General features: G+C 38.4%; 1 protein-coding gene across 2 annotated transcripts in view; it reads right to left on the reverse strand.

Annotated features, from left to right (window-relative positions):
• Nucleotides 1-27,155, reverse strand: part of pde10a (phosphodiesterase 10A) — a 45,201-nt gene extending 18,046 nt beyond the window's left edge. The window contains exons 1-2 of one of the 2 annotated variants that reach the window (XM_079473593.1): nt 26,775-27,155; nt 7,420-7,551 (exon numbers count right to left, since the gene is read on the reverse strand). In XM_079473593.1, coding sequence (XP_079329719.1) covers nt 7,420-7,551; nt 26,775-26,838 — 196 coding nt within the window. In that variant the 5' untranslated portion in view covers nt 26,839-27,155. The remainder of the gene's footprint in view (nt 1-7,419; nt 7,552-26,774) is intronic. The other variant, XM_079473592.1, reaches the window with a different exon arrangement.
• Nucleotides 27,156-27,484: the final 329 nt, after the last annotated feature.

A 27,484-nucleotide genomic window follows, 5' to 3' on the forward strand; every position in this document is an offset into this window, starting at 1 on the left:
ATCCTTCAGAGGCGCAGTCCTTCATTGTTGTTTCAGATTTCTGCCTCCGCTCGCTATGTCATAATCACATCACTACTAGAGCAGACTCCTGATTGGAATTTTCGACAAAATTCAGATTTTTCAACTCAACGCTCAATTCGCGCCACCTCATTCGCGTGAATCGCACCGCAAGTAGGTCTATCGTGTCTTTGCATTGACTTAACATGTAAATCACTCTCTCTTAATGCTTCATTCGAGCTTAGCAGTGTTAAAATATTTTAAAATCAATGATGACGACCCACGCATGGCAATCTGCATGCTTATGTCCTTGGTTTTGCCCTTTGGAGGTTATTGGACACTGTGAATTTTGGGCGTTGAAAATTTTTGATAAGCACATAAGATTGATTTATTTTTTCATAATATGAGTTGAAGTTGTTAAAAATAAAGATGCTGATATGTTCATTAGTCTCATTGTGTTGTTCTTAGAAAATTGCCACAAACAAAAAAAAACTGTACAACAGGCGTCGGTATCGGTGAGTACCAGGGAAAAAGTATCGGTGCTCGTACTCGATCCTTTAAAAAGTGGTATCGGTGCACGTTTTTGTTCACTCAACAAAATTAACATTGAATATTAAACAAGAATTGAAAACTTTAGCTTGCATTTTCCCATAATGTCCTTTCTACTTCCCATTAATTTCGAAAGCTTAAAACTTGCAAAAGCTTAAAACCACAACCGGAGTCCTTAGAATAAAACAGAAGAACAAAATGGCTTGCAAAGGCTCTGTCCATCTACAAACACATGCCGTGCGTGGCCTTAATTTACCTAATAAACCCCAGTCCTTCACGACACATATATACACAGCTGTGGTCACATTCAAACTCTAGAGTATGTAAATAGGCAAGATATGGGAGAACATGTGAGAAATCCACATGCTCTACTGAGAGAGCACCTGAGGTCAAAAACCTGGAGATGGTTTACCAACTCCTCCTACTGGAAAGCTCCATTTAGAAAGCCGCTGAGTCAGAAACACAGAGATAGATACACATGATGTCCAGGTGAATGAACCTCTCGGGGGTAAGCATGACTCACGACGGACAATGATCAGTGACCCGATTGCCCACCAAGTGAGGAGTCAGTAAAGTGGATTACACTCAAGGGCGATTCTCAAGAGCTAATGTTTGGAGACTTCAAACCTCTTAGGGATCTCCAAGTATGTGCAATATACTTCTTATACAGCTCATAAAGTGACTACAATGAACAGTAACTGTAATTGGTTATGTGACACGAGTAGTTGACAAATGTGACCCTGGATCACAGGATTAAGTAGCACAGGAAAAAAAATTGTGAAAGCCAAAAATACATTGTATGGGTCAAAATTTTTCTTTTATGCCAAAAAGCATTAGGATATAAAGAAAAGATCATGTTCCATTAAGATATTTTGTAAATGTCATAGTTTTTTTCCTTCCCTTTCTTTTATTTAATCTGTTTTATATTACTATGTAACGTGGAAGGTGGGACGAGAGCCATGAGGGAACGGCCGAGTCCGGTGACGCAAGTGATAATGAGTGTCAGCTGCGCATTGCACCGCTCTCGCATCTCACATGGAGGAGCTCAGGGAGCATTAAAGGATGAGTGACAGGAGGGTACAACGAGAGAGGACCAGGCCTGGATTATATGTGATGTTTTAATATGTTTGTGTGGCCAGCAGTCGACTGTGAGGGACTCAACTTATTTGGGATATTTGTGTTGTTGGACAAATGCTACGAAGAGACGCAGAATAAATAATTAAATATGGTTAACGGATGATTATATGCTATATTATTCTAGGCAGCCTCCATCTGCAGCCGCAGGTGTAATTTAAATTGAACGTTAAACTTCTGAATTCTACACAAATTTTTGATTTTTGTAATTAAAGTTTTATTTGTTTACATGCACAAATATTCACAACATCATCATTATGACCATAAACTGTTTACATCACCTAAACGCTCATTTGAACTAAGGCAAGCTCAAGATAAAATCTGCGTCTAGCACGTTCAATTTCTTTGATAATTCTGAGATGATCCCCATCACAGATGGCAAATTCTGTTACTTTTTCCCACAGCACTAACTTGCCGGATCTGCCATGCCCCCTTGTTCCGGTACCTCGGAATTTACAAATTAAGCACTGGCATTCAAATCTAAATGAAACGTCACCTCATAAGTAACTGGAATTCTGTACAAAAGCAGCCAATCAATGTAACAGAATAGATTTCTGCTTTTGTTTAAACACAATTGTGTAAAGCATGCTTTAAAATGAACCAAGGGAAGGGATTTATGCCTCAATCCTCATGTACCTATGATCTTTTGAAATGCTGCCTATGTAGACAGCTCATAAAGGTTGAAACAGAGAGTAAAACTGTCTGCTGGGCAGTTAAGGGAGGGCCATGTTCCACTTCGACCCACATGCCACCTATGCTCACGTCACACTTGTTCCATTTCTGGTATTCCCAGATGGAAATGTTTGGTAATCAATGCAGATGAATTTCTGTCAGGCTCTCTGTAGAGTCAATGTCATGTTCCTGGTTTTACTGCCCACAATTCCTCTGGGCACATTATTTCAAGAATATTTCTAGAACATTGTTTTATGCCAACTTTAAGCAACAGTTAATAAGTGTTGTGGCAAGAACCAAGAATGACAACAAATGCCAAAAACAATCAAAGTAAATTACATGCGGCAAAGAAATGTCTGTAACAGTAGGATAAAAGAAACCAGACACTTTGTCTAGAATCCCCTCTAGATGCCCCCAGTCTGGGACGCAAGCAGCACGGCCGGACACAAACGGCACATTCAGGCACTCTTATTGAATTATGGCACATTTCGGAAATATTTATCCGCACATCATCTACGGCTCTCCAGTATGAGCCGGGTCACCAAGGCCAGTCGTCTAAAGTCAGACTGAATGAGTAGTTCATGAATCACTCATCTACACATATGCAACATCACGGCACCAAACTGATCCATATGTACCGTTTCTCTAGAGGCAGAGCGGTGAAAGGTTTGGGATTTATCAATTACTCGAAGACTGTGTTCCTCTGAGAAGAAAACAGGCCCGGGGGACGCTAGGTGGGAATGAGGTGGAGGTTTCTGACGTCACTGGGACCTTGGGGGTCCTTGTTAGTCACAGAGACGAAACTACATATGCGTACACACTTCTTAGACACAAGATATGAACCATTATTACTTTTCCTCAAGTTTGCGCAAACATCAAGCATATCTTCCGTTTCCCCTCGGTAGCTCATCTGCTGGGCTGTTACGTGCATACGCCGAAAGCTTATCTTCTTAAAGAAACGATTGAGAAACAGCTCAGAAAAACAGTTGAAAGTCCACAAGAAGATAAAAGACTAAAGCAATGAGGAATGTGTGCTTTTAGGGTAAAAATGGTCACAAGACATAAAACATGACTGTTGGCATTCACAGGCATGCTACATCTACAACAATCTTCTAGAAAAACGATTTCTAGATTATCTTTCAAATCAAAGAGCAAACGTGTCTGGTCAGCAGTGTCATACTGACCAGATGTTGACCTGCGAAGTACAGAGATACCAGCAGTGAGTGCAGCCATTCTCAAAGAATCCTTCAATATCCTTGAAGCAGACAGAATTATAAAGAGCTCAGTTAGATGTCACCAGCAGGTCTTGTGATTTAACAGTGTTAAACAACGTCAGAGCCTGGAAGACCTCAGATGTTAGGACATCTCCTGTGATCGCTACTCAAGCCCAGAAGTCAGCCACACCACATTCATACTGTAACAGATGCAAAGGGTCAAGAATATACTCATTCGTTTTCTGAATATCAGCACAGATTTCATGAACTTCTAGAAAGCCAGAAATGAAATAAACCTATTATTTCCTATTAAACCTATGAAATAAAGCTATTATATAGTATCCTGTAATCTTTGGTGGTACCAAACAGAAATGCTAAAGTAATGGCTATTTTTAGATAAGGAACTTCCAATATGTGAACACTCAAAGCCAATCCAGAACCCTTGAGCGCATCACAGACCCTGTTTATTCCTGATATTAAGATGTCAATCGATTCAACCCGTTTACACCTGGTATTTTAATGCTTCTCTTTTGTTCACTTTCGACCACTTTTTATTTTTAAAACAAACTTTTTCATATGCAAAGTTTAAATCCTGTCTAGCTAACACATTTCACAATGTGCATCTTGTCGGTCCTGTTTTCTGAAAAGTGTAACAGATTTTTCTCTATTTCTACATTTATATAGATATCTCAGCCTTTGTCTCAATTCAAAGGCTGCGTCCTTCAGAGGTCGCATTTGTCGACCGCATACCTCATCGAGTGCGTCTCATTTCAGTTAAAAAAACATCAAATTAACATTTATTTCTTAAGACGTAATCGTTGTTGTATTCTTACCTTGAAATGTAACGGTTTCCAGGTTTCTGTATTTTTTACTTGCCCTAGTGTATAGCACAACTTAACACATTTTGGTTTATATTTATTCATTTAGCAGGTGCTTCTATTTAAAGAGACCCAGGAAAGCAAAAGAGGAAGCATTTAAGTTTGCCCTAAGAGCCAAGAATAAGCATAGAACACAAAGTTGAACATTTTGTCACAAAAATAAGATACAAACCACACAAAGATATATTCTTTTTCAAAGACAGCTAATATCCTCTGAACAGTTTAGTGTGGAAAAGAGTACTAACAGGTCTAAACGAAATCACACAGGAAAACTGTTCAGAAGATGTACGATGTCTTTGAAACACGGAAAACTTGTACAGTTTACAAATCTTGTGCCAAAAACATAAATTTTGTGAATAGCTATTTAGGCTTTCGATTACAGCGTCTTGAATGTCTACATAAATTAGCTTGTTTCACCAATTTCCATGAGTCAAAACATGTGTTTTCTCATTAATCCTGGCCAATACACCTGGCCTGTCCCCTACACCTGCAAGTAAAAACTGCATCTTGATCAGAACCTTTACAACGACACAACATCCAAAAGCAAAATAAATCTGAGTCTACTAACCCTGGTGTGATCATTCATTACATATCCTGGACATTTTGAATAGTACTCTCAGCACACATTTAACTATCGCTCTGTTATCGGTCGAACAAACAGATGCTCTGCACCATGTCGCTGTGTGAGCTCAATGGGTATTAATGGCAAAATGAATGTACAGCGTATTTTGAAACAAATCAGAAAAACAAGCCCCTTTAAGAGGAGTACATGTATGAAATCTAGAATATGTCCCAATTGAACTCCTGTTGCAATCCATATGCTTCAATTGGTTATGGTCACGGATAAAAAAGGAATTGACGTACACAAAGAATTTGAAGGTTGACATGCATACTAATTCGAAGCACTGCTTGACATGCATCACAGGCCAAGACAGGATCTGGCACGCATGCTTGTAGAGAGATTGATGTTGAAACACTGCATGAGAAAACCCCCGGCACCCGGGCCTGCAGAGCAGAGGCGAGGTTAACCATAAGCCGCCAGCCTGAGAGAGAGAGAAAGAGAGAGAGCTGCGCTCTGCCGCACTCATGCAGAAAACATTCCCAAAATGCGACACATTCACCCTCCTCCATCCCCCCTCCCGGCCGGCTGCATGCCCCTGGAGGTTGGCTCTGACGTCAGTATCCGAGCTGGGCCAGCCGCCAACCCTGTGGGCCCCTGATGGATGCGATGGGTCGAGTGGACCGGGCTGTGGCTTGAAGCATGCTGTGCATGGAGAAGTCGGTCCTGCTTAAACAGTCCTAATGACCTATAAGGACCCAGCAGGCTTTCTCTCCCATACTTTCACCCAGGCTATAACCCTGCAGCCTTCGGCCCATATTGGCTGCTAAGGTTACATACACAAAAAACACGTACAGAAGTGGTGTGCAACTGTGATTCTGTATCTACGAAATTAACATAGTTTAGTTGAAGCAGTGGCGCATTAGGGTGTGTTTACATAACTTTATGATCCACCAATGGTGGAAATCTATAAAACCAACTTAGAGAGATAATTGTATTTAATTTAGGGAACTGATGAATATGCTGTATTGTATACAATCCCATACAGAATCTACCCATATTAAAAGCATGCTTATAGAACAAGAAATGAATGTAGGATAGGTTTTATGCATTATTTTGGCCAATCAGTATATACATATTATGTTTAAAACAAACCTGTCATGATCCTGCCTTCCTAGCAGCTGTATCTCTTGTTCTGGCCGACAGGATCATGACAGCCCCATTTCTTGTGTTTTGGTTGGAAGCACATGGCCATTGATCACGTCTTAGCCCCACCTTCTTGTTTCCTTATTCATTATGCCACTATCAGTTCACGCCCTTTAACTGTTGCCCTTGTTATGCCTCTTTTGTTCCTCTCCTATTTACTGCCCTTGCGTTTGCTGTCCTGTGCCGGATCGTTTGTCTTTGTTCCTGTCTTGTCCTGTTGCCCCTGGTCTATTTAAGTCAAGTCTTAGGTTTTGTTATGTTAAAGTATTTTGTTCTTGTTTTACCCCTCTGGGATTTTGAGTTTTGTTCTGTCTATGTAAATAAATTATTTTATTTGAGAGCTATCTGTACTTGGGTTCTGCTTCCTCTCAGTTTCATGACAGAACCAGTTGAGGAATAATATGTTCAGTGCATTTAAGGAAATAAAATTAATTTAGGTAAAAATTTGTTTTTGCAGATTATTTCACATTGACACAAATAAAATTGTTGCTTGAAAGTGTACATTTTCTATATCCGTCCTTTCTTTCTAAAATCTTCATCAAGTTTGAGATGTACAAGTCTATATGGCAGAGCATACATTTACTATAAATATACGAAATAAGACAATATCAACAATATTTAAATAATTACCAATAAGTAATTATAAATAATATGAACTATATTATAATATTCATGCATACATAACTAAATGCATGTTTGAACAAAATATAAACCTACAAAAAGGGTCAAAAGAGGTTCTAAACCCAGAGGAGGTGCAACCACAAACCAATTAAGAAGAAGGTGCAACACTCACTCTAAAAAAAAGAAAATAATTAAACTATTACAGTCACAATTCTGTCTATGACATTGGATTTTTTTTTACAAAGTTTCTTTTACACAGATGCAACACATATCTTCAGAAGATAAATTAACCTAATTTGACCTTATGTACCAGCTCCGATCACAATGATCTTCTTTGCATGAATATGAGCGGTGTAAAAATTCTGCTTTTGTGTTCCATATTCATGTGTTTGAAATGACATGAGCAAGTTAGAATATGTACATACTATTTTAAGTAAACTACTCCTTTAATACCATTTAAAAAATATGCACCAATCGGAATAATTTAAAATAATTAACCGTATTCCATAAAGAGAATTCTAGACAGCAGAATTCTTGAAAACACAAAGCTCTTAGTCCAATACATTCTAACACAATCTTGAGTCTGTACCTGCAGGCTGGCTGCTGCTCTTCCGTTTCAACCATCTGTCTACTGTCTCTGCGCTCACGCTCTCCAGAACAAACTCATCCAGCATCTGCGGGTGGAGGGAGAGATAAGCCTTCACTTTCTCATCCGTCAAACCTGCAACACAGTGATCAAGATTAGTTTCCTTCCCTCACATTCATTCACAACAGCCCTGTTTAGAAAAAATTATTAAGCCATTACATTTAGCCACGGGTCAGTCTCTCAAGTTTCAGACAGTTGTGGTGACTATGGTGTATTTACGTGTGACGTTTGCGGTTCTGACGCCTCTCCTCATCATTAGCTGTGTATGTTTCATCGCTGCAGCAGTCACTGATTATTTGGATGCTTTTTTTTCCACTCGTACTGTTTAGAACGGTGAATTACAAACATGCTGGGTCAGATCAAAGACTCTGTGCCCCTGCTGTCCCCATCACAGCTTTCAATAAACCAATGGGGTGTCGCAAGGCTCTGTGCTGGGACCACTCCCATTGGGAGGTACCAGAGAGGCGCTTGTGGAACCACAGGAAAAGATGGAGAAGTTGATTTTGTTTAATATGTAGTGTTTGAGAGCTTGCTAAGTGCTGCTATTTATTGTCTTTGTTGTCAGGGTAAACATGCATTTACTGGGCAACTGCTGAAACAAGGGACATTTGCTGTATTATGTATGCCAGGCCAGTGGATAGCACTGTTGAGCTATAAATAAACAATACGTGTCTGCGCATGTACAAATACACCTAATACACTTTGTCGACATGTATGTGCGTCTATATCTTGTGTATAAATACTGTGTCTCCGCTGTAGTGGTGCAGTAAATATACTTTATGCTGGATACGTCACGCAGCACAACCAAGCAGCATGGAGGCTGCCATTATTGTTTGGGGAATACTCAGGCATGCCTACAGACTGAACGTTTAAAACACATGCATCATTTGGAAAATGCCACCTTCGGAGTTTACATTTTTTATGCTAGTTTTGCTTATCAAACATTAAACATACAATTTATTTCCTGTTCTTTGAGATCCGACTCTACTACTGTGCACTGTAATTAAAAGCAAAAATATAATAAGAATAAATTACAAATAATAATCTGTTATATTATATATTTAACATTCATATAATAGCCATGCAAATATTCCTTATTAACAATTTTTTGAAGTTATAGGCCAATGAAATACATACAAGTGTTATAACATAAAATATACTAATCACTACAACGACAGTTTTGCAGACTTGCTAGCTCTCTTTAGCTGGCATATCTAGACAAACACATTTCATACCAAGGCTTTTCTTTCCAATTCTACTGTCTACACCAAATTTCACCAAAATAGCAGGACTTGATCCAGATCCGGACCCTAAATTGCTTCCGCTTGGACCACTCATTTCTCATTCATACAAATAAATACAGTGTCTTATTCTCCAAACAAAACAGTTGAGCTGTATTTACAGTGCACAGACAGCACATTATGCATCTATAAATTACAAACACATTTCACATGCTGGAAATATGCATTTCATTTACACAGAACCAAATAAAACATCTGAAAAATCTGCTGCTGCATCTGTTTAACAAGCCCAGTTATTAGTACATTTTATTATTTATTCAAAGTTGAGATACAGCAAAACATTTTGGCCCCTAAAATATTGCACATACTTTTGACTGCTTGGCAAGAAAATTCTGACACAGGTCCTCCAGGAACTCTACTAAGAAAACTCATCTAGTCAACACATTAACATTGTTTTTTTTTATTTAAATGCCAATATGGTCTCAACTCAGGCCACGCTTAGACTTTTTGGAGAATATGTGCGGTCTGACCTAATGCGCAAACCTGAAGGGAGCCACAGCTGGGAGGCATGTGTTTCACACTACACACACACATGTTTGAAGGACGATATTGAGACCCAAGCAAGCACACGGAGCTCTCGCAAGCAGACAAAAGCGTAGTGAGAGGTTACAGACTGTTTTGGTGCACAACAACAAAAGAGCAAACACGAGAATGGCACAGCCTACGCTCTTTGAACGCTAAAACCAAACCAGATGTGAGAGAGACATCCACACATAAACACTCATACAGCTGGGTTTACCCCAGGGGAAACAAGAATACAATAGTTTAATGCTTGGAGGTATAGGTCTCTGTACGCAAAGAGAGAGAGAGCGAGAGAGACAGACAGACAGGAGGGGTGCCGCAGACTGACGCTGTCCAGACACGAGACACAGCTCTTCAGGAGCGCCTCACGAGACTCGCTGAGCCAGTGCTGACGCACATGGCCAGAGAACGCTGCTTAATAAATCAGACGGTGGAGGGGACGCAGACACGCAAAAGCTGAGAGCGGAGAGACGAGAGAAATGGGACTCGGCAAGCTGCTGTGAGGTTTTCTGCAGCGTACATGCAATGATATAGACATGATCGCAATTTCATGCAGAAGATGACTGCAATTTGTTTGGGTCTTTGTCCTAAACTGCTTTTTTATTGTTCGTATCATAAATATTAATGCTACAACTAGTGATGTAATGATGTATTTGCAAGGCTGATAAACTAAAGAAGGAAATGCAAACATTCCTCGGTCAAGTATTTTAAGTAAATATATTTAATTGTGGAACTGCTAAAAGATAAGAAAGATAACACAATAAATAAAATTGAAAGTAGCTAAATTAAACTGTTTATTGTAACAGAAAATCCTTATAATAAAAGGAATGATCATGTTAAACAGAATGTCAACCAGAACAATCCTATAATGCTATTGAATAAAATAGAATTTTGAAGACCTACATTTTATTCATTGATTTGTGTAGTAAGTTGACTGTGATCTGAATTGACTGTATAAATAGTGTTTTGTTTACCTCACACACCGAAGAAGGCCTGAGAGCCATGAATTTGTGTTTTCTCTCCATATGTTAAATGAAAGACTCACCTATATTCTTCATGTAACCTTAGAAGTTTGCACCAATACAGAAATATATACAAATAAAAAAGAGAGTGTTTTCTAAATGACCATATTGAATGATTTTTCAGTTTTCAGTAATAGTTAAAACAATACCAGGCTGAGGAAACGAAACGATCACAAAATGATCATTTTTATAAACTTTCCTTAATGTTAAAGTTTGTCATTTCCAACAAAATATCGCACCAAAAACGTAACTATTTTACGAGGTTGCTAATTTTAATTTGTGTGAATTTGTACGACATTTTAGTACAACTTTCTTTCTCACCAGCCACGTTAGGTTTAGGGGCGTTGCTTTTTTCCTGTATTCGAACGTTTTTGCGTGATTCACAACGTACAAATTCATACGAAGATGCCGCCCTTTAAAATAGCTACAAATTCCCATGAAATCAAGTTGTAATTTCTACAGCACTAGCATCACCAAACGAAACAGCAAAAATGATCAAAGTATCAGTACTTCTAACACTTCCTCTTCTTCTTTGTTTTAATTCTGCACAATAGAAAAAGTAGGGCACATATCCGCAGCCCTTTGGCACCATATAAAGAAGTCCACCTTGTGGAATTCTGCACCTTGTTATTCATTATTCGTTGTCTTGGAGGAAAACGAGCTGTACAAATATTAGCAGCCTGATCACATGCCACATCATCAAAGCTTCAGCATGCATCACATGATGACAGAGATCACGACAGCACACCAAAGCAACAGCCCAAAACCACAAAGCACACAAGACTCACCACCAGCCCTTTCTTTCCCTGCATAACAGCCAGTAGCTTTCAGTGGACCCCTGTGCCCCCACAAAGATACAAACAACTTCCAAAATCAACACGTGTTTATTAAATGTTATGTTAGCAAACTGGAGTATAAAAAAGCTTCTGTGGGATTATGTCAAATGTGTTCTCATTTGTATGCAACTGCGCTAACAATTTTCATTTGGTGGTTGAGAAGACAGGCACATTTTTTATATTACAATAAAGGTTGAGCGAGTCATATCCACCAACCACGTTGTTCATGCAGAAGAAAGCAGGACAGTAATATAAAGGCAGACATGTATACGTGCTGAAGAAAGAGCACTTAGCCTTTAAGAAATATTCTCATTATTTATTGATTTACTTGATGTAAAATGACCTCATGCGGGACAGCTGGGACTTTTCACACATTCTCCTGTGTGACATCTTCCTGACAGGTGAAGTGGTCATGGCTTGGCCCAAGGAAAGGTTCAAACAAAGCAGGGCTTTCCGTTGAGTCTCCTTGTTCTTAGAAAGTTCGGGCTTCACGTCACTGCAAAAACATTACGTTCGGGTTGAAGAATCAGTGGCCTATAATAAGGTCTGGGTTCTGTTCTTTCACGGTGGGCAAAAACAAACACACACGCACACAAAAACAACTATGATCAAATGAGGAGCGTGCTGATGGAGACACTGATTCCATACTGTTCCTCAATTCAAAGACTGTTTGTTCGTAATGAGCGTTCGGAACTCCAGGCTGCTATAAATTATAGATAAGTGACATGGTGAAGTTATGAGACTGGAGTTAAGACCTCATACATCACAGGGTTGTCAGCGATGTGACCTTGAGGACGCACCCTCTTCGCTTTGCTTTCTAACACAATCACAGAGGTGATATGCAACACTGACTGAGTGTTTGACGTTACGTGGAATATCTCGAAAGGATTTATTTCAAATAAAACAGGCCAGATTCTGATCTAATTTGTGCACTGTGAAACTAGATTCGCCATTTTTTTCATAATGGCATGTGCACAGTGTAAATGATGTACACTTTGGTTCAGTGGCGTTTTTTAATTCTGTCTTCTGCATTTGGTTAGGCAAATAGACATTTCTTCTTACAATCTTACACGCCTTGTGTCGGATTGGGCGGGTTGCTTAAACAAGCAAATTGAAAGCGGCACCAGGTTTATACGTTTTGGAAAAACCAACCTATAAATGGCTTTGTTACACTTTTCTTGAAGCTGTAATCTGTAACGTTTTGTTACTAACCATGAGCACACCTTTCCACGATTCACAACAGCAAGCTTCTAAAAATGATTGTGATCTGAACTGTCGAGTACGATTTCACTGGAAAAGTCAAGTTTGACATCAGTTGACATTTTGAACCCAAAATCTTAATATAATATAATACTTATTAAGCAGCTTTAAAGTTGATTTAACTTCAGAACTCAACACTCAATACACAATAAACCCTAACCATGATGTTTGCGTGTACAGGCCCTTACCACTCAAAAGCTAACCACTTATTTTTATTAAGAACTTTAGATCTGGCTTGTGGGAAATCGCTCTAAAGGGATCTAGTTTCAATAGCGGCATTTGATGTTTATTTGCATCGACCGAAGATTCCTCAGAGCGATTCCTCAATGAGAATGCATGTGGCTCAACAGAACATCAGACCTCTGGGAACGTTAGGTTCTCATGGGCTCAGAACAGATGCCTCTCGGCTCCCAGCTGGTGTGGCCCCTGTCTTTCGAATCACTAAGATGGCCCCAATGAAGGGAAACCAGCTTACGTCAATGGTCGACCTTTGGATTTCAAACGACAGATATAGATAAATTGACATCATATGGTGTAATGCTAGTGAATCGAGCAAGCATCGACACAAAGTCATCTCGTATGAGTCTGCGGTTGTGGATCTTGTTGCCATGTTTGGAGTGTAGGTGGATGCGAGTTTACACACTGGATATTCTCACGATGACTGTTTCACCCTCTCAAATATAAACATTATGTGTTTCTTTAGTGCAAATGACCTCACAATGACTGATTGCTCCCATAAGCGGAAATATAAATATTTAGTGTCATATTACAAATAGTAATACAGTAAGAATGTGACATATATCGAAAATCTATAGTCTCAGTGACAGATGGTGCTCTTTATATGGGTTTATACAACAGTTAGTTCCATTAGAAAGGACCAGAACAGCATTGGGCCGCTTTACTGTTTTGTATTACAACCATTAAAACAAAACTCTGACAATGTTAGCCAGTGGCGGACTGGGGGTAAAAAAGTGGCACTGGACTTCTTCAGCAGGAGCGGCCCACAAAACCCAGCTCGCAACATAACATAACACAACAACGCACTGATGCACAAAACATACCACTATAATTCATAAATGTAAATGTTAGCGCTGCTGCATTAAACCACAGGGACTCACAAATCACACAGGAGGCTAGTACATTTGCAAGCACAAACACGCTCATCGGTCGGCAGCGTCCGCGCGTTCGACGCACTTATACATCTGCATAGAAACGAGATGTAATATTATGGCCTCTGACTATGGAGTGGGCCAGCCCACATTTGCCAGCGGCCCACCGGGAAAACTCCCGGTGCTCCAGATGGCCAGCCGCCGCTGATGTTAGCCAAGATACGGATAGTCAAGTCAAGTCACGTCAGCTTTATTTATATAGCACTTTTTACAATTTTCATTGTTACAAAGCAGCTGTACAAGAAAACATTGACTATAAGTAAAACATTAAAGGTTATGGAAGTCAAAACACAGGTCAAATATCAGACACACAATAAATTCCTGTATGCAGTGTTAATTAAATAAGACTATCAAATTGACTATCGGCCAGGGGGGGCTGCTAGAACAGTGCAAAACAGTATGCAAATGGTGGCGAGGAATCCAATACTCCATTAGAGGAAAAAAAAACCTCAGAGGGAAACCAGGCCTAACCAGGGGATTCCAGTTCCCCTCTGGCAAAAACTGCTGCCTCTGCACAAGCTCGACAGTGCGCGCACAACAAGGCAAAATAAAAAAAGTTAGATTTAAAATGATCATTAATAATCTAATAGCGACTGAAGTTTTGTAGAGTCGCCGCGTCCTTCGTCCAGCATTTGTCAGGTCTGGGAATGGATTGCGCCCTGCCCGCTCCGGTAACCTTGGACTGCATCCTGCCCGCTCTGGTAACCTTGGAACAATGAGACAAGACTGGCTGAGAGTAGAGTACTGTTCTGCACTCTTTGATGCAACAAATGCAGGGAACAGCAGGGAAGACTGTTCCAAAGTTTAGGCGCTAGATAGGAAATAGCTAAAGGTCCGAGTAATGGCCGTGCTGAAAAGTGAAAGGGCGTGCCAAAAGCTCTTTACGATTGGTCGCGAAGTCTGTCTGTTTCACATAAGCTCAAACGCTATTGGCCTACATACTAAGCCACTTCTAAGACTATAAAAATATTTTAAATATGAAACCAAGAGTGAGATTCATCTTCGTAAAATGTATTCAGTTTCCACAAGTTTGTATTGCATCGCATCTTAATGGACCTTCTTCCAGTTTAAACAAAAAATTCTGGAATTCTGATTAGTCAGTTGCCAGTAAAAACACTTTTGGTCAATGAGAAACCTTTTCGGAATGCCGTTACTCTGACCTGCAGCTACTTGGCCTCGCCAAACATGTTACGGCAGACACATGTACCGCCACATGCGTGCATGTCTTTCACTTCAGAAGTAAAAAAAAGGCACAGAAAGTATTAGTCCCCTTGACCAGCTTAAAACGCCTGTGGATTTACACTATATTCTATCTTGAGCAGGCCTCATTTCCTCTCTGCGTTTGTCCTTATTCTATAACGTTGCTCCTTTTTCTTTTTTAGATTAGTTCTGTACAGTCTCAGATCCCCCCAGACATTTTCATTGCGTCATTCAAGTTTCTTTCCTCTTTCTTAAGTTCTGCTTTGAGTAAAAGGGGAGGGGTGGGGAGTACAGATGTCATTTATTCATTGCGACATCCCTTCTTCCTTTAATGTATCATCATTGAAGTTTGAAATGATGGATTGGGTAAAGAGACTACTTACTCAACAATCCCTACCATTATTTCTCGAGATTGAATCTGTGACAATGTAAAACAAGTATTGTGTGTCATGTTTTCATCTGTGAATGAAATTTTCCTGTTATAAATTAAATTAGATTCTTCATTGCATGCAAAGGCAGCAGCAAAAGGCAGGATAACGGTTTCAAGGTATACCGAGTTATGAAAGAGTCAAGGTTTGAAATCACAAACATTTCCATAAAATATTTAATTTTTTTACGCAGGCATTTGAAAATAACACATTTTAGTGTTGTAATTGCAACACCGTGAAACCATGGCATGTTTGTTTAAGGTTATCATAACGTCAAAATCTCATACCGGCCCATGCCTAACTGGGACCAGTAATAATTTTTACGCATGCTTTACGTTCGCTTGTATTTCATGCAGAATGCGGTTAGCAGAAAATGTCATGTTCTACTTGCATTAAACATATAAAACATTTAAAAAAGAAGAAATTCTGAAAACATAAACTAAAACATATCAGATTGCTGGAGACTGAAGGCTAGAGACTGACTGAAAGATTATGTTCTTAATAAATTAATTCACTTAAATGTAATAAGGGGTTGAGTCAATATATCAGTATGTGTATATTGCATATAACAATAACTCATACTATTACAGAATGTACAGAAACAAAGTGAAACATGTATGTTGGTTATATAATTTTCAGATTTGTATGGTTTAAATTGATCTACAAACTTACAAACATGTCATCGCATTTTTCTTTACTATCATACAGCTCTTATCAAAACCTGTTAGGATCACGTTTCTTAAAATAGAAATTCCACATTTATTCAAATACTTTCACATTCTGTCAGTTGTTAAATATAGTGACAACACTGAAAATACAAATTGAAAATCTATAGACTTTTGCAGAATATTTGGGATTTCTGTAGACTTTGCATGTGTATCTTTATACTTCTACACATATTTGGTGACGTGTTCTGACATGTGCTGCGGGACATTTAAGGAAAGGAACTGAATATGTGCTTGGTATTTTTCCTGAATTAAGGCAGTGGCTCAAGGTTAATGTTTACCTAAAGAACACGACTCAGTGAAACCATGCTGGAAGGCGTTCAGAAAAAGCACATGACTTCATACACACGCCATAAGGAAACACTCTTATCGTAGAAGAATCCAGATGTTTATTTATAGCACGATAACACGTGCGGCAATCAACAAATAAATGCGTCAAACCATTAAAGATTACGCTTAAAATGACAAGCAGGCTATTCCTATAGTGCCGTGTGACGTCAGGCCGTCTGAAGATATCAAATTAAAACTCTTGGTGCGTAAATCTTGTCAGAAAAGGCATCTTTCTCCAACTGTTCCCCAACACAATTCTTAGTAAGATGACAGACCTGTTCACAAAGTTTGTCGTTGTTGTTTTTGAGATAAAAAAAGTTCTTCTCATTACCGCAACACGTCCCAATTTGTCTGAGTGCAATATTTTGTCATTTAAGATGTAGACAAATAAAAAGGATTCTGATAAAAACCATTGGATGTTTATTCGATGTTCTCGCATGACAAAAAATATTTCATAGAATATTCACCTATAACGAAGAAATAGTGGAAAAAAATACCATGACTGATATTTTCATCCTCCGTTACATTTTAAGGAACTCCATAAGCACTGTACACACATACAGAAAGATACTGTAAAGTTTGATTTCAGGTGATGAAACACATCTTCCAGTACCTTTCTGATGGCTGACAGGTTGCCAGATTACTTTCTGTAGTTATATTTCTAGTTAAAGTTTAATATTCTCCTGTCGCGCTGTTTACACGACTTTTTAAATTCTCATTACCGATACTGGTATTTTTCCGCATTTAAAAAAATGTTACATGTTTAGTTTTCGATAAAAAATATTTATTATTATTAATGTATGATTAATAAAACCTTTGCTTTTTGGGGATTTGTAGTTTTAAATGGTTATGGCAAATTACACGTTTTTCAAGGCCTTTTTGGTAAAAAAATAATAAAGAAAATTGTGTTGTAAAAGTTTTAAAATTAATGTTTTTAAGAAAAGTATGTTTTTGAAACCAAGATTTTGAAAGAATCGCCCTTTATTTTAAAATACAAGCTGTACAACTTTCATTGCCAGTCATGAATATAGTGTAAAGACAGATCATATAGAATGTGTGAATAGCGTTTCATTTATCTTCAACACACACTTGTTTTTTAAAACAAAAACATTAAGATCATAACAACAGACTGGATTTCAACTCGGACCGTCACATAAAAAAGACCCTCTTAAATGATGACAGTCTACAACCTGTCTTGACTTGACGGTCACCCAAGGTTACAGCAGTAAAATGAGAGGCCCATAAACGTGTGAGGACGGTCTCATGCTGCCGGTGACCGGAGAGTCAGATAGCTCGAAAATCCCTCCTGTGATAAAAAACCCACCAGAGCGCAGGACCGAGAGAGAAGTCGAGAGAGAGTGAGATGGTTTATTGTGAACTGTTCTCTTCCTGGCACGGTGTCAAGGGCAGACTGCCAAGGTACCACTTTTCACTTGCCTGACGTGAGTGATGTGGGTGTGGGTGTGGTGAGGGGGGGGGGCACCTGCGTCAGCGGTCCACCAGGGACTCCCCTGCCTGAGGAGGGAAGAGCATATGTTTTTTATCTAAGGAAAGGGCTGCAGTTGGGCTAGGACGGTGATATACAATGGTACGGAAGGTCAGACAGACAGGAAGATATACAGACAGACTGATTTGACTTAATCTCTATATCAACACAGAGTCGCGACTTTGTTTGGCAATTGTAAACAACTTAACTCAAAACTGACTTGTGGAGGACCCGTCCGACTTTGCATTTACGCATTCTTGCATAATGTCCACCTGTTGACACATTTGTGTGTCGCAAGGAAAATACTGTCCCGTCACACAACCCTAACAACAGGGAAATTTACTCTGTTTACTATAAGAAAGTAAATTATACTGAATAAGACCAACGTGAACGGGCATACTCTAGCATATTAAAACATATACATACAGTAGATTTACAGTAACACTCGACAAACACGCGGCGACTTCCATGGAAAGGTAATTTACATTATTTCCACTCTCATGGCTGCGGTCATTAGGAGGAAAGGATACGGGCTATAAATGACTTGCTGAGATAGAGATAAGAGAACGCTATAACTTCATCCTCCCCTATCCAGAGAACCTGCCACCAGGTACAAGCACAAAGATCACGGCGGTACGTCCAAGACCATCACAAAATCACAGCCAAATCATTCCCGAGTGACTACAGTCAGGAAACTCTAAAAGATAGTGTGAAGCAAGTTTTCATCATCAGAGAACATGACAGAGAAAACAAGACTCCATCTGAACATCTGGCACCGCACAGTCAAATGGTCAATATGTTTAGCTTTACTGTAACTGATGTGTACAAGACATACAGTAACACATTCTGTTTCTGAAAATGTACCTTACCTCATGTACGGCTCATGTAGTTACAATAAAACCACAGCATTGAGAACTAGATTTGAACATTTTCGTGGGGGGAAGCAAGTGGTGCTCTCGCAGGTCCTTAACACCACACCATCATATGTATGTCTATGCAGTTACTCAAGTTTGAGACAACATTTTGATAATTAGCACTTATGCTAAAGAAGAAGAACTGCGTTGGAAAATGTATTAGCATTTATTCGGTTAATTTACATTGATCTGACAAACTGCTATTTTAAGTTGACAGCAGGATTAAGAATTGATCAGATCATATACAGTGTATGTCATGTTCACATTGCACCCATATACCTACAGTATACGTGTCATCCACACAAACAGCTCATTTAAACGCAAATATTAATTTCATTCTTTAGCCTATATGCAGTGCTTTTAGTAACTACACAATTTTATTTTTTTTATATTTTAATAAAATAAAAAACAGCGTTGAAATTGTTACTGAAATGTTTTATTTGGGATTCTCAGTTCATAGAGTCAACTAAAACTTAGCCTTTAAGGACACAGAAGCAGAATTGTACACCCACAAACACAAAAGCTCATTAAAAGACATACATTTCTAGCTCTAGATATAATATCTATATAAGCAACTTGTTAGCAACAGCCGTTTTTAAGACACAATAAGGATTAAAAAAAACAAGCGGGTTAAAATTGTTGTGAATTATGTCTAAGAAAACATTTTGGGGTTTTGTTTACCACAGACCTTTTTTCGGGCGAACCATTCAAAAAAACGGAAGTAAAATGCTAACTCGCTTCAGGGTTTTGCATACAAAAATAAGAAATTTGTCATAACTGACTGCAACCTTTGGTACATTTTGTTGTGGTGCGACCTGTTTTCATGCACTATAAAAACTGCACAAAGTATGTGCATGCTGTGAGCTACAGTGACCGGCCCGGCCATTCATATAGACAACGTCATTTCCATCCCGCTGCGCTACTTTCCTACTGTTCTCTATGTAAACACACGCTAGGCAGATGGGTTTCAACATTCATACGCGTCTCATGTCTGCAGCGCAGACGCACTAGTGTTTACGGGAGATTCACGCTGCCAGAAGCGCCTTGCATTACGTTATTTTAAATACATTCATGGGCAAACCTCTTCAAAAATCTGTCTCTTACATATATGCAATGTTGGCATAAAACATTTATCAAACGTTTATGTAGTTTTAACTGTTTCTCTTAAGGCTATGAGGGTTCAGTCAGTGGAGGAAGGAGGATTGACAGTGTGATATAATGGTACTATGCAAACACATAGTTTGCGCATTTACTGCCAGTCAGTTTGTGACAAAACATTTTGTAGTGTTGACATATTATTTATTACTGCATAATATAATGAATTAAAATAGAAGTTTAATTTGTTTCATTAAGTACAAGATGATTTTATAAAGCCTACATTTTAAGGTGGATAAAATACTTTTCCCCCTATATATTTCATCATTGAGGATTTATTTTAAAAAGTCTCAAAATCTCGTGTCTCGTCTCTACTCGTGGGATAAGTGTCTCGTCACACCCCTAAAAAGTTCATACTTTATTTCAAGATATTCTTTTACAGACTGTTAAGTGTTTGAGAACTTAATTTCTGTATATTTACTACCTGTAAGACAATGTTGAACGGCTATAATTAATGTTAAAATAATGAAAAAATCAGCTGCAGTACTATCATCCGAATGTTGTCTTTCAATCATAAAATTAATGTTTCTACATTCATTTGAAGTTTAAATGTAAAATTATTAGAATGTTAAAGTATATTTAAAACCATGTATCAGTGAAAAATGTGTGATTAATCAGACAAATTTTTAATCGATTGACAGCATTAATATATATATATATATATATATATACTGTATGTGAGGGGGAGGAGTCTTTGACCTGGCAGCAGCAGAGGCCAAAGATACAGATTTTCACCCAGCCACATCTGGAGGATTCCAGCAGAGCACTGGGACCTGAGAATGATTTAATGAGAATAGCAGAATCACTATCTTCTTTTGGACATTCCTCACAAAAGGTCATAATGGTGCTCTGTAGACTTCAATGTAGCGAGACTCATCACGGGAAACGGATGCTGAGTAACAGGTCAATTATGTGCTCATCCCTTTGAAATCAAATAAGAATCCTTCTTATGCTGATGGTGCGAGGCGCTGTACATGGTAGGCAATAAAAAAGTGAAAGTTAAAAGCAGCAAGAATTTGAACGCTCCTGAACACACCTAATGTACATACTTGTGCAGTAACAAACCTTATTCTAAGTTTCTTGCAAATGAATGAGCCATTAAACCAGATGTGTTGTTATCCAGGTAACTGGCTACGAATATTGTCATTTTATGTATTTACTCAAATACTTACAAACTATTGCTCAGTCACGATGACAAGAGTAGCTGACCTGAAGGCAACAACTGACCACAGTTCCACTTGTGTTGTCTCATAAGGTTTGGTCTGATTGATGTCTCAATGTTTGATATCAATTTTGCTAAAAGTTCATATTGTTGGAGAAGCCCAGTTGAGAAAGTGAACAGCGATAACTCCACAGGAACCTACCGGTTTTTGTTATCTGGGATTGGAAGTATTGCAAACACCGATAATATATCAAAATATAATATTTGAATACTTCGTTCTCATCCAGTGATACAGTTTCTATCGGCCGATGCTGTGAGACTTCTTAAAGTCTCCATGAAACGGATGTTGCGATTGACTTCTTTTCCATATCGCCACGTATATACAAGTGAAACGGCTTCTAAGATTAGAAAAAGAAATTGGGCGGGGCTTTATTTTGCACTGTCCTTTTTCTTTGGTTTGTTGTAAGTTGGGCCTGTAGGGAAGGGCTAAAATGCCTTGGCATTGGACTGTTAGTATAGTCCTACATATTTTTTTTGCCGACGTCATGTTGTGAAGAGTTGTTGTTGAGAGGGGAAGAGGAGCTTAACGTTTTTGATTAAGGATTACAAGTGCAAATTGTACGGATACAATTTTTTATAATAATCACTGCAACACTGTGTGAAACACTTCGAATATTCCTGTTTGATTGCATGGTGACTTTTGGCCACGTGGTTGTAGGACGCACTGTGTTTCCGTGCTTGAGTCAGTGCTGAATGTATGTCACATGAGCAGTTTTGTTGACTGGTGTTTAGTGAAAGGCTGTTTGAGTGGGGAATTCACTGAGATGATTAAATGACATCCAGCTGAGGGAGGAAGTGTCTTGGATGAGCGTTTCCTGCATGACAATGCAGCGTTCTTCATTGAGTTAAGCACTCTGTAGATAGACTGTCAGATCACATTAGTGTTGACCTGGAATAGCCTAAAAGACGGACACTGTAAAGGAGCACATCACCCACACACACAAACACGCTAGGGCAGCCCTCATATTAAACAACACCATCCGCTGAGAGCATGACTTACAACAGTGTCTGCTTGTCACACACAAAGCCTTCATAAAATAAATTATTGTTTTACTTCAGATGGGGGCGAGTAAGGGTTTGTGTGTAAAACCCTATCTTCAGGACCATTATGAGATTTTGCATTTATCTATTTAATATTTAAATATTTTAAAAATATAAAATACAAATATTTGTAAAAGCAATAAAAGCATAAAAAAGCATAAAAAAAGCAAAAAATGTGTGTGTCCTGAAGTGATATAAGCATCTGGAATACAGAGGCAGTTCTGTACAAGCTGAGCTTGACAGCCTCAGACGTTTGGACAATACCCTTAAATACATTACAAAAAACGCAAAACTTCAAATCTTCTACAGAATTTAGAGAATAATTCATTCTGATTGTTTAAAAATAATGTTACATCATGCAAGCAATGTTTTTTACATTAAAAAAAAATCACAAACCGCAACACACTGCACAACAACAAGGTCGAACTGACCTATTAAAGTATTTTAATCCATTTAAGCAACATCCATTTAAGCAACATCCACTCAATTCACAACCAGGGCTGCACAGTGCGACATATATGTCACACATGCTACGAATAAATCTGTCTGTATAGATGAATACATTTACCAGTTTTGCACCTGATTCAGACAGATTTCGCTTGTTTGAGTGAGGTGTGTTTGTGGCGATGCTTCTTTGTGTGTGATGTAAATCAATGGTGCGCGGCTATTTTTTTTTTGCGTTTACAACTTGTTTTCCTGCTGCACTTAGTCCACATTGAGAGCCCAGACTGCTGTCTGAATGCTTTCTATCTTGAGACCTTTTGGACATGTGGCTATCAAAGTATGAAAAACAACATTTTTCTGTGCTTAAGTGCTATATTGGGTCCCCGGTGCATCTAGCAACCCAGAAAACGTGAAAAACAAGCACCCAGTAAGTCTGTTTTGGTGTGCCTTTCCATGCAAGCATGTGAGAAATGGAGCCGTTCAGATTTCGCTCCTGTTGTGAAGTAAAAAGAGGATCTTATTATATTGTTACCGCCCCTTATTCTACACAATTCCATCCCCAAAATCATAGTAAAAACATAACACGAGACCTTTCATTTTGCTTTAATGTGTCTCACTGTAAACAATTAAATATACTTATTTACAAGCACAATTTCTGTTGGTTCAAATTAATTCAGATAAGTTATCAGTAATACAGTTATATTGAGGGGGAAATGTGAATAATTGCATTGCAGGCCGATTTAAGGTGTGCCCCAAAATGTTTTGCGTGCGCTAGTAAAATTTTATCAACTACTTGTTTCCTGTTACTTGTTTTAAAACGAAACTAACCGCAGAGTTATCATTTAGCTAAACCATTGCAAATGCAGTACTGTTGTATTGACAATCCGGACGGAAAGGGGGTGGGGTGCGCTATAACTCATTATCATTTAAAGAGAAATGCAGCAAAACGGGTAACGGGTTGCTGCGAGCACAACTGTTTTTGACGAGGCAAAAAGTGTTTTGTTTCACACCGCCCTTGAGTGTTTTTAAGCAAAAACTGTTCCAGACATTTCATGAAGACCCAAATAAATCATACCAACTTGTTGATGTTGTGCTTGTCCAATGAGTCCTTTAAGAAAATGTTTCTGGGTTGCTCTGGAGGAACATCTATAATTTGTTTATTAAATAAAAATATACCAGAAGGTTAAAGATTCTTCAACTAGTATAAAGTAGGCTTGGTACATGATTTTCAGGGCAAAAAAAGAGAACGAATGGTTACCTTGTTTTCTGCGGTCAACGTCACTTTTTGTCTTTTGTTTCAGTCTTAGAGAATTTTATTTTAATACCTAGATACCGTATACCGGTCAATTCATCGGTTATCGGCTTCCAATGTTAAAGAATTATAGGTTATCGTTATTGGCCAAAAATGTACATATCGGTGCATCCCTAGTTTAACGTGTTACTACACATGTGTGACGCTTGTGCATTTGTCCCAGTGTATGAGGACACGAACACATGACCTCCATCTCCAGAACTGCTCCAGAACACTTTATTTCATAAGCATTTCACTGTTTGAAAAAAGCTATCGTCAAGCCCACATTCTTTGCGACGACCCATCAAAATAAAAGTCTGGTTAATATGAACATCCAGATTAAAAATACTGTATTTTTTTAACGTTAACCATTTTAAATTGTAGTAGTCTCGTAGTAAAGTGATAAGACTCACAAACACTATAGTACTTACTTTTATTTACTAAATTAATATTTATTATAGTAAGATTCCAAAACACTATTGTATCTGCAAAACGAGGAATTTTACTGCAATTTATATAATATAATAGTATACTACAGCATGTGACAAATGTATAGTATTGTATAGTAAAAGAATGGAAAACATAATTTTTTTACAGAAAAATTTAAACTTTGGGAAAAACTAATGACCCAAAGTTGCCCAACTGTAACATAAAGTTACCTACACATAAATGTTTGTATGGGTATATATACTTTTTATATATAACAGACTGTTTGGCCTGTGCTACAAAACTTTAAACCTCTGTAGCACTAATGCCATATGCAAAAAAATGTACAGCCCTGCACAACCCATCTCTCCCGCCAGAGTAATACCACTATGAAAATATTACAACAACACTAAATAAGGGATAATGGAGAAGTAGCCGGTTGTTATTGCGAGAATAAGCAAAAATAAACCTGTCAAAATTATTTGCTGCATCCGGGTTACCGTGTGTTATTAGTTTTGAGAGGTTGTTATCTGGGAATAACACACCTGAAAATGTCTGGCAAATCAGAATCAAGCATTCTAATGAGCCGTGTTAAATTTTCGAAAATATCAATTCCCCCAGAATGCTTCTTACTCCACAACACTTCATTGATATTAATGTGAAAGTTGTATTATGCTGAGTTAACTCATTAATAGATGATCAACTCAATCATGTGGTAAAGTGCTCATAGAGTCTCATGTGGAGCTCACACTCCCTTTTGTTACTATTCTGTAAAATAAAAATAAAATAGCCATAAAACGAATAAAGTCCAGTGGTCCAGTGGTTGAGAATGTTGTGGCTGCGATATGGGTTTTAGGTCTTTTCTGTTTTTTTAAGGTTTGTGGATATAAAGCAAGGAAAATAATAATACCAAATGCAAAGAATAATATGAATAATGTTTAATCACGGACGTTCATAGTTATGAGAGCAACCATCTTTTATATGATATTATATATTACATGATTTCCCTTGCAGTTGTTGAAATAAATAAATAAGTATGTTTCCAACAACAGTTTAAGACAATATAATTTAATATTAGGTTAAACATCTTGAAGTTCAACTATTCGGTTTTGCATGTTGTATGCCACACAATTAATTTATCAAAAAGTGTGTAGCTCATTTTTCAGACAGAGAAGTAATCACACATTACACAGAAACACACACATAATGCTGGAAGTTAGTCTGTTCCCTCCGAAGAAGTCCCTTAATATGACCAACTCATAAAGACAATTCTAGCATTATGTATGTTTTATGTGTGTAGCTTTCAAAATGACAAATTTCATTTTTTATTTGCTTCTTATCTTTGAGGAACATGAGGTAAGACTCGAAACCATACAACAATATCCATCACGACATTTGAACTGTCAACATGCACACTTTGACCTATTGGATTGCATTGTGGGAAACGGTATTTGAGGTGAAACACAAATATTCCTTTGCAATATAAACAACGTTTCTCCCATATAAACTATTTCATCCTGATACTGTAGCTTATTGCAGCATCAGATCAATGTGAGCATGAAACAGTATGAAAACAATGTGTTGACTCTTTATTCTTACATTATTACACAAACATGAATCTCTTTTTTCACATACAACATGCATTCCTCCTTGAGGCTCGTCTTAGTAGAAGTTACATTTTGTGAATTAGTTGATGTAGTGCATTCTGAACATCCTAGCAAAAACACTTTCCACTGAGAGTATTGTGTCTATGAAGAGAAACAAGTGAGCTTCTCAGACGTATTTAACAATTGCATATGACAAAACAGCTTGTGTGTCCACTTATTAGCACACAATTACATCTTTGCAGCAAAAATTTGTGCTTTATGTTTCACACGCAAATAAATGTAATTGTCTAAGGTTAATGGGATTCTTTTAAAACAACGTGTCAAATAAGACAATCATTAAGAAAACATTTACATGTAGTTAATATGGCTTTTAGTAAACGCACAACAACAGCGTTTACCCAAAGGACAAATATTGCTACACCACAGCGTCAGGCTGTTACAGGTAACGAAGAACTCAATTCATTATAATGTCAGTTTTACAAACAGCTCCTTTGTTTAGTCTCAGCATTAATAAAACCATTTGACAATCCTACGCTTAGTCTTTAAGCTTTTTAAGGGGAAATCACGAAATGCATTAATAAAGTTTAGTGTCACACACACTTTATTAAAAGTATAAGTATTACCCTCTCCCACATGTATGTCCAAACCCAGCACTCGCAAACTGAGCAGAAACACAAAGCAGGTGATGGGAGACAATTATCCAAACAACCACAACCTGAAAACGGACCGAAATGTTCATAAGACTCAATACTGCAGTCCCATATCATATAGTCACATTTTGCTCCCCAAGTTGGATAAAAGCAAAGCAAAAGTTTACCAAGTATAAAACTCATTCCGAGTTGTATGAAGCACAAAACATGATGAACTTAAACACTAGTGTTGGTTAGCAGTACGCAAATGAAATAAGAAGTGCACCTACTTGAGCCAAGGAAACAGTCCGTAAACCTTCGGAAACAGCTTGTTGAAGGCGGACCATCTTCCATGTCTGACCGCAGGCGAGTAATGATAACTCTTGATGTGATACAAATGAAACGATTCGGATGACATCAAAGCGCGTCAAGTCGCCAGATAACGCAGTGTAGTTTACGCGTCCCGTCCTCTCTCTCTCTCTCTCTCTCTCTCTCTCTCTCGCGGTATAATGTTAAAAAGAAAGCAGAGAAACGCAAAGATCTCGACTCGGGTCGAGCGGCACTGATAGCGGCGGCGATCGCGCGTCTCCTCCCGGCCGCGCGCACTCTGGCGCAGTTGCTCGTCTCCGGATTGCTGGAGCGTGTTTGTCTCACATCAGTGTTTTCCAACTGCTCTGGGGGGGCTTGAGGGCGTCATTTCTCAGGGTTGTACGTCCTCTTTTTTATAGCGTCGAGGCAGGACGTGTGGGAACGAATATGAAAGCGGTGCGTAAAGACAGATGGGTATTCTATGCCATTAGAGGCCATTCATTCTCCGCTACTGAAACATGCTGCTCCTGATCTTTGTGACAACACCACAACCTGGATTCCTCTCTCTTATTCGCTCACCATTAGCGAGACACATATTCTGACGTATACAACACCGACAAGTGCATACTATTTAATAGGGTGCATAAAGTCATACTTTTCAGTGGCCGCAAACGCCCAAACTCTGATAGGG

Source organism: Barbatula barbatula, assembly GCF_947034865.1.
Source record: "Barbatula barbatula genome assembly, chromosome: 14".
Classification (NCBI taxonomy): Eukaryota; Metazoa; Chordata; class Actinopteri; order Cypriniformes; family Nemacheilidae; genus Barbatula; species Barbatula barbatula.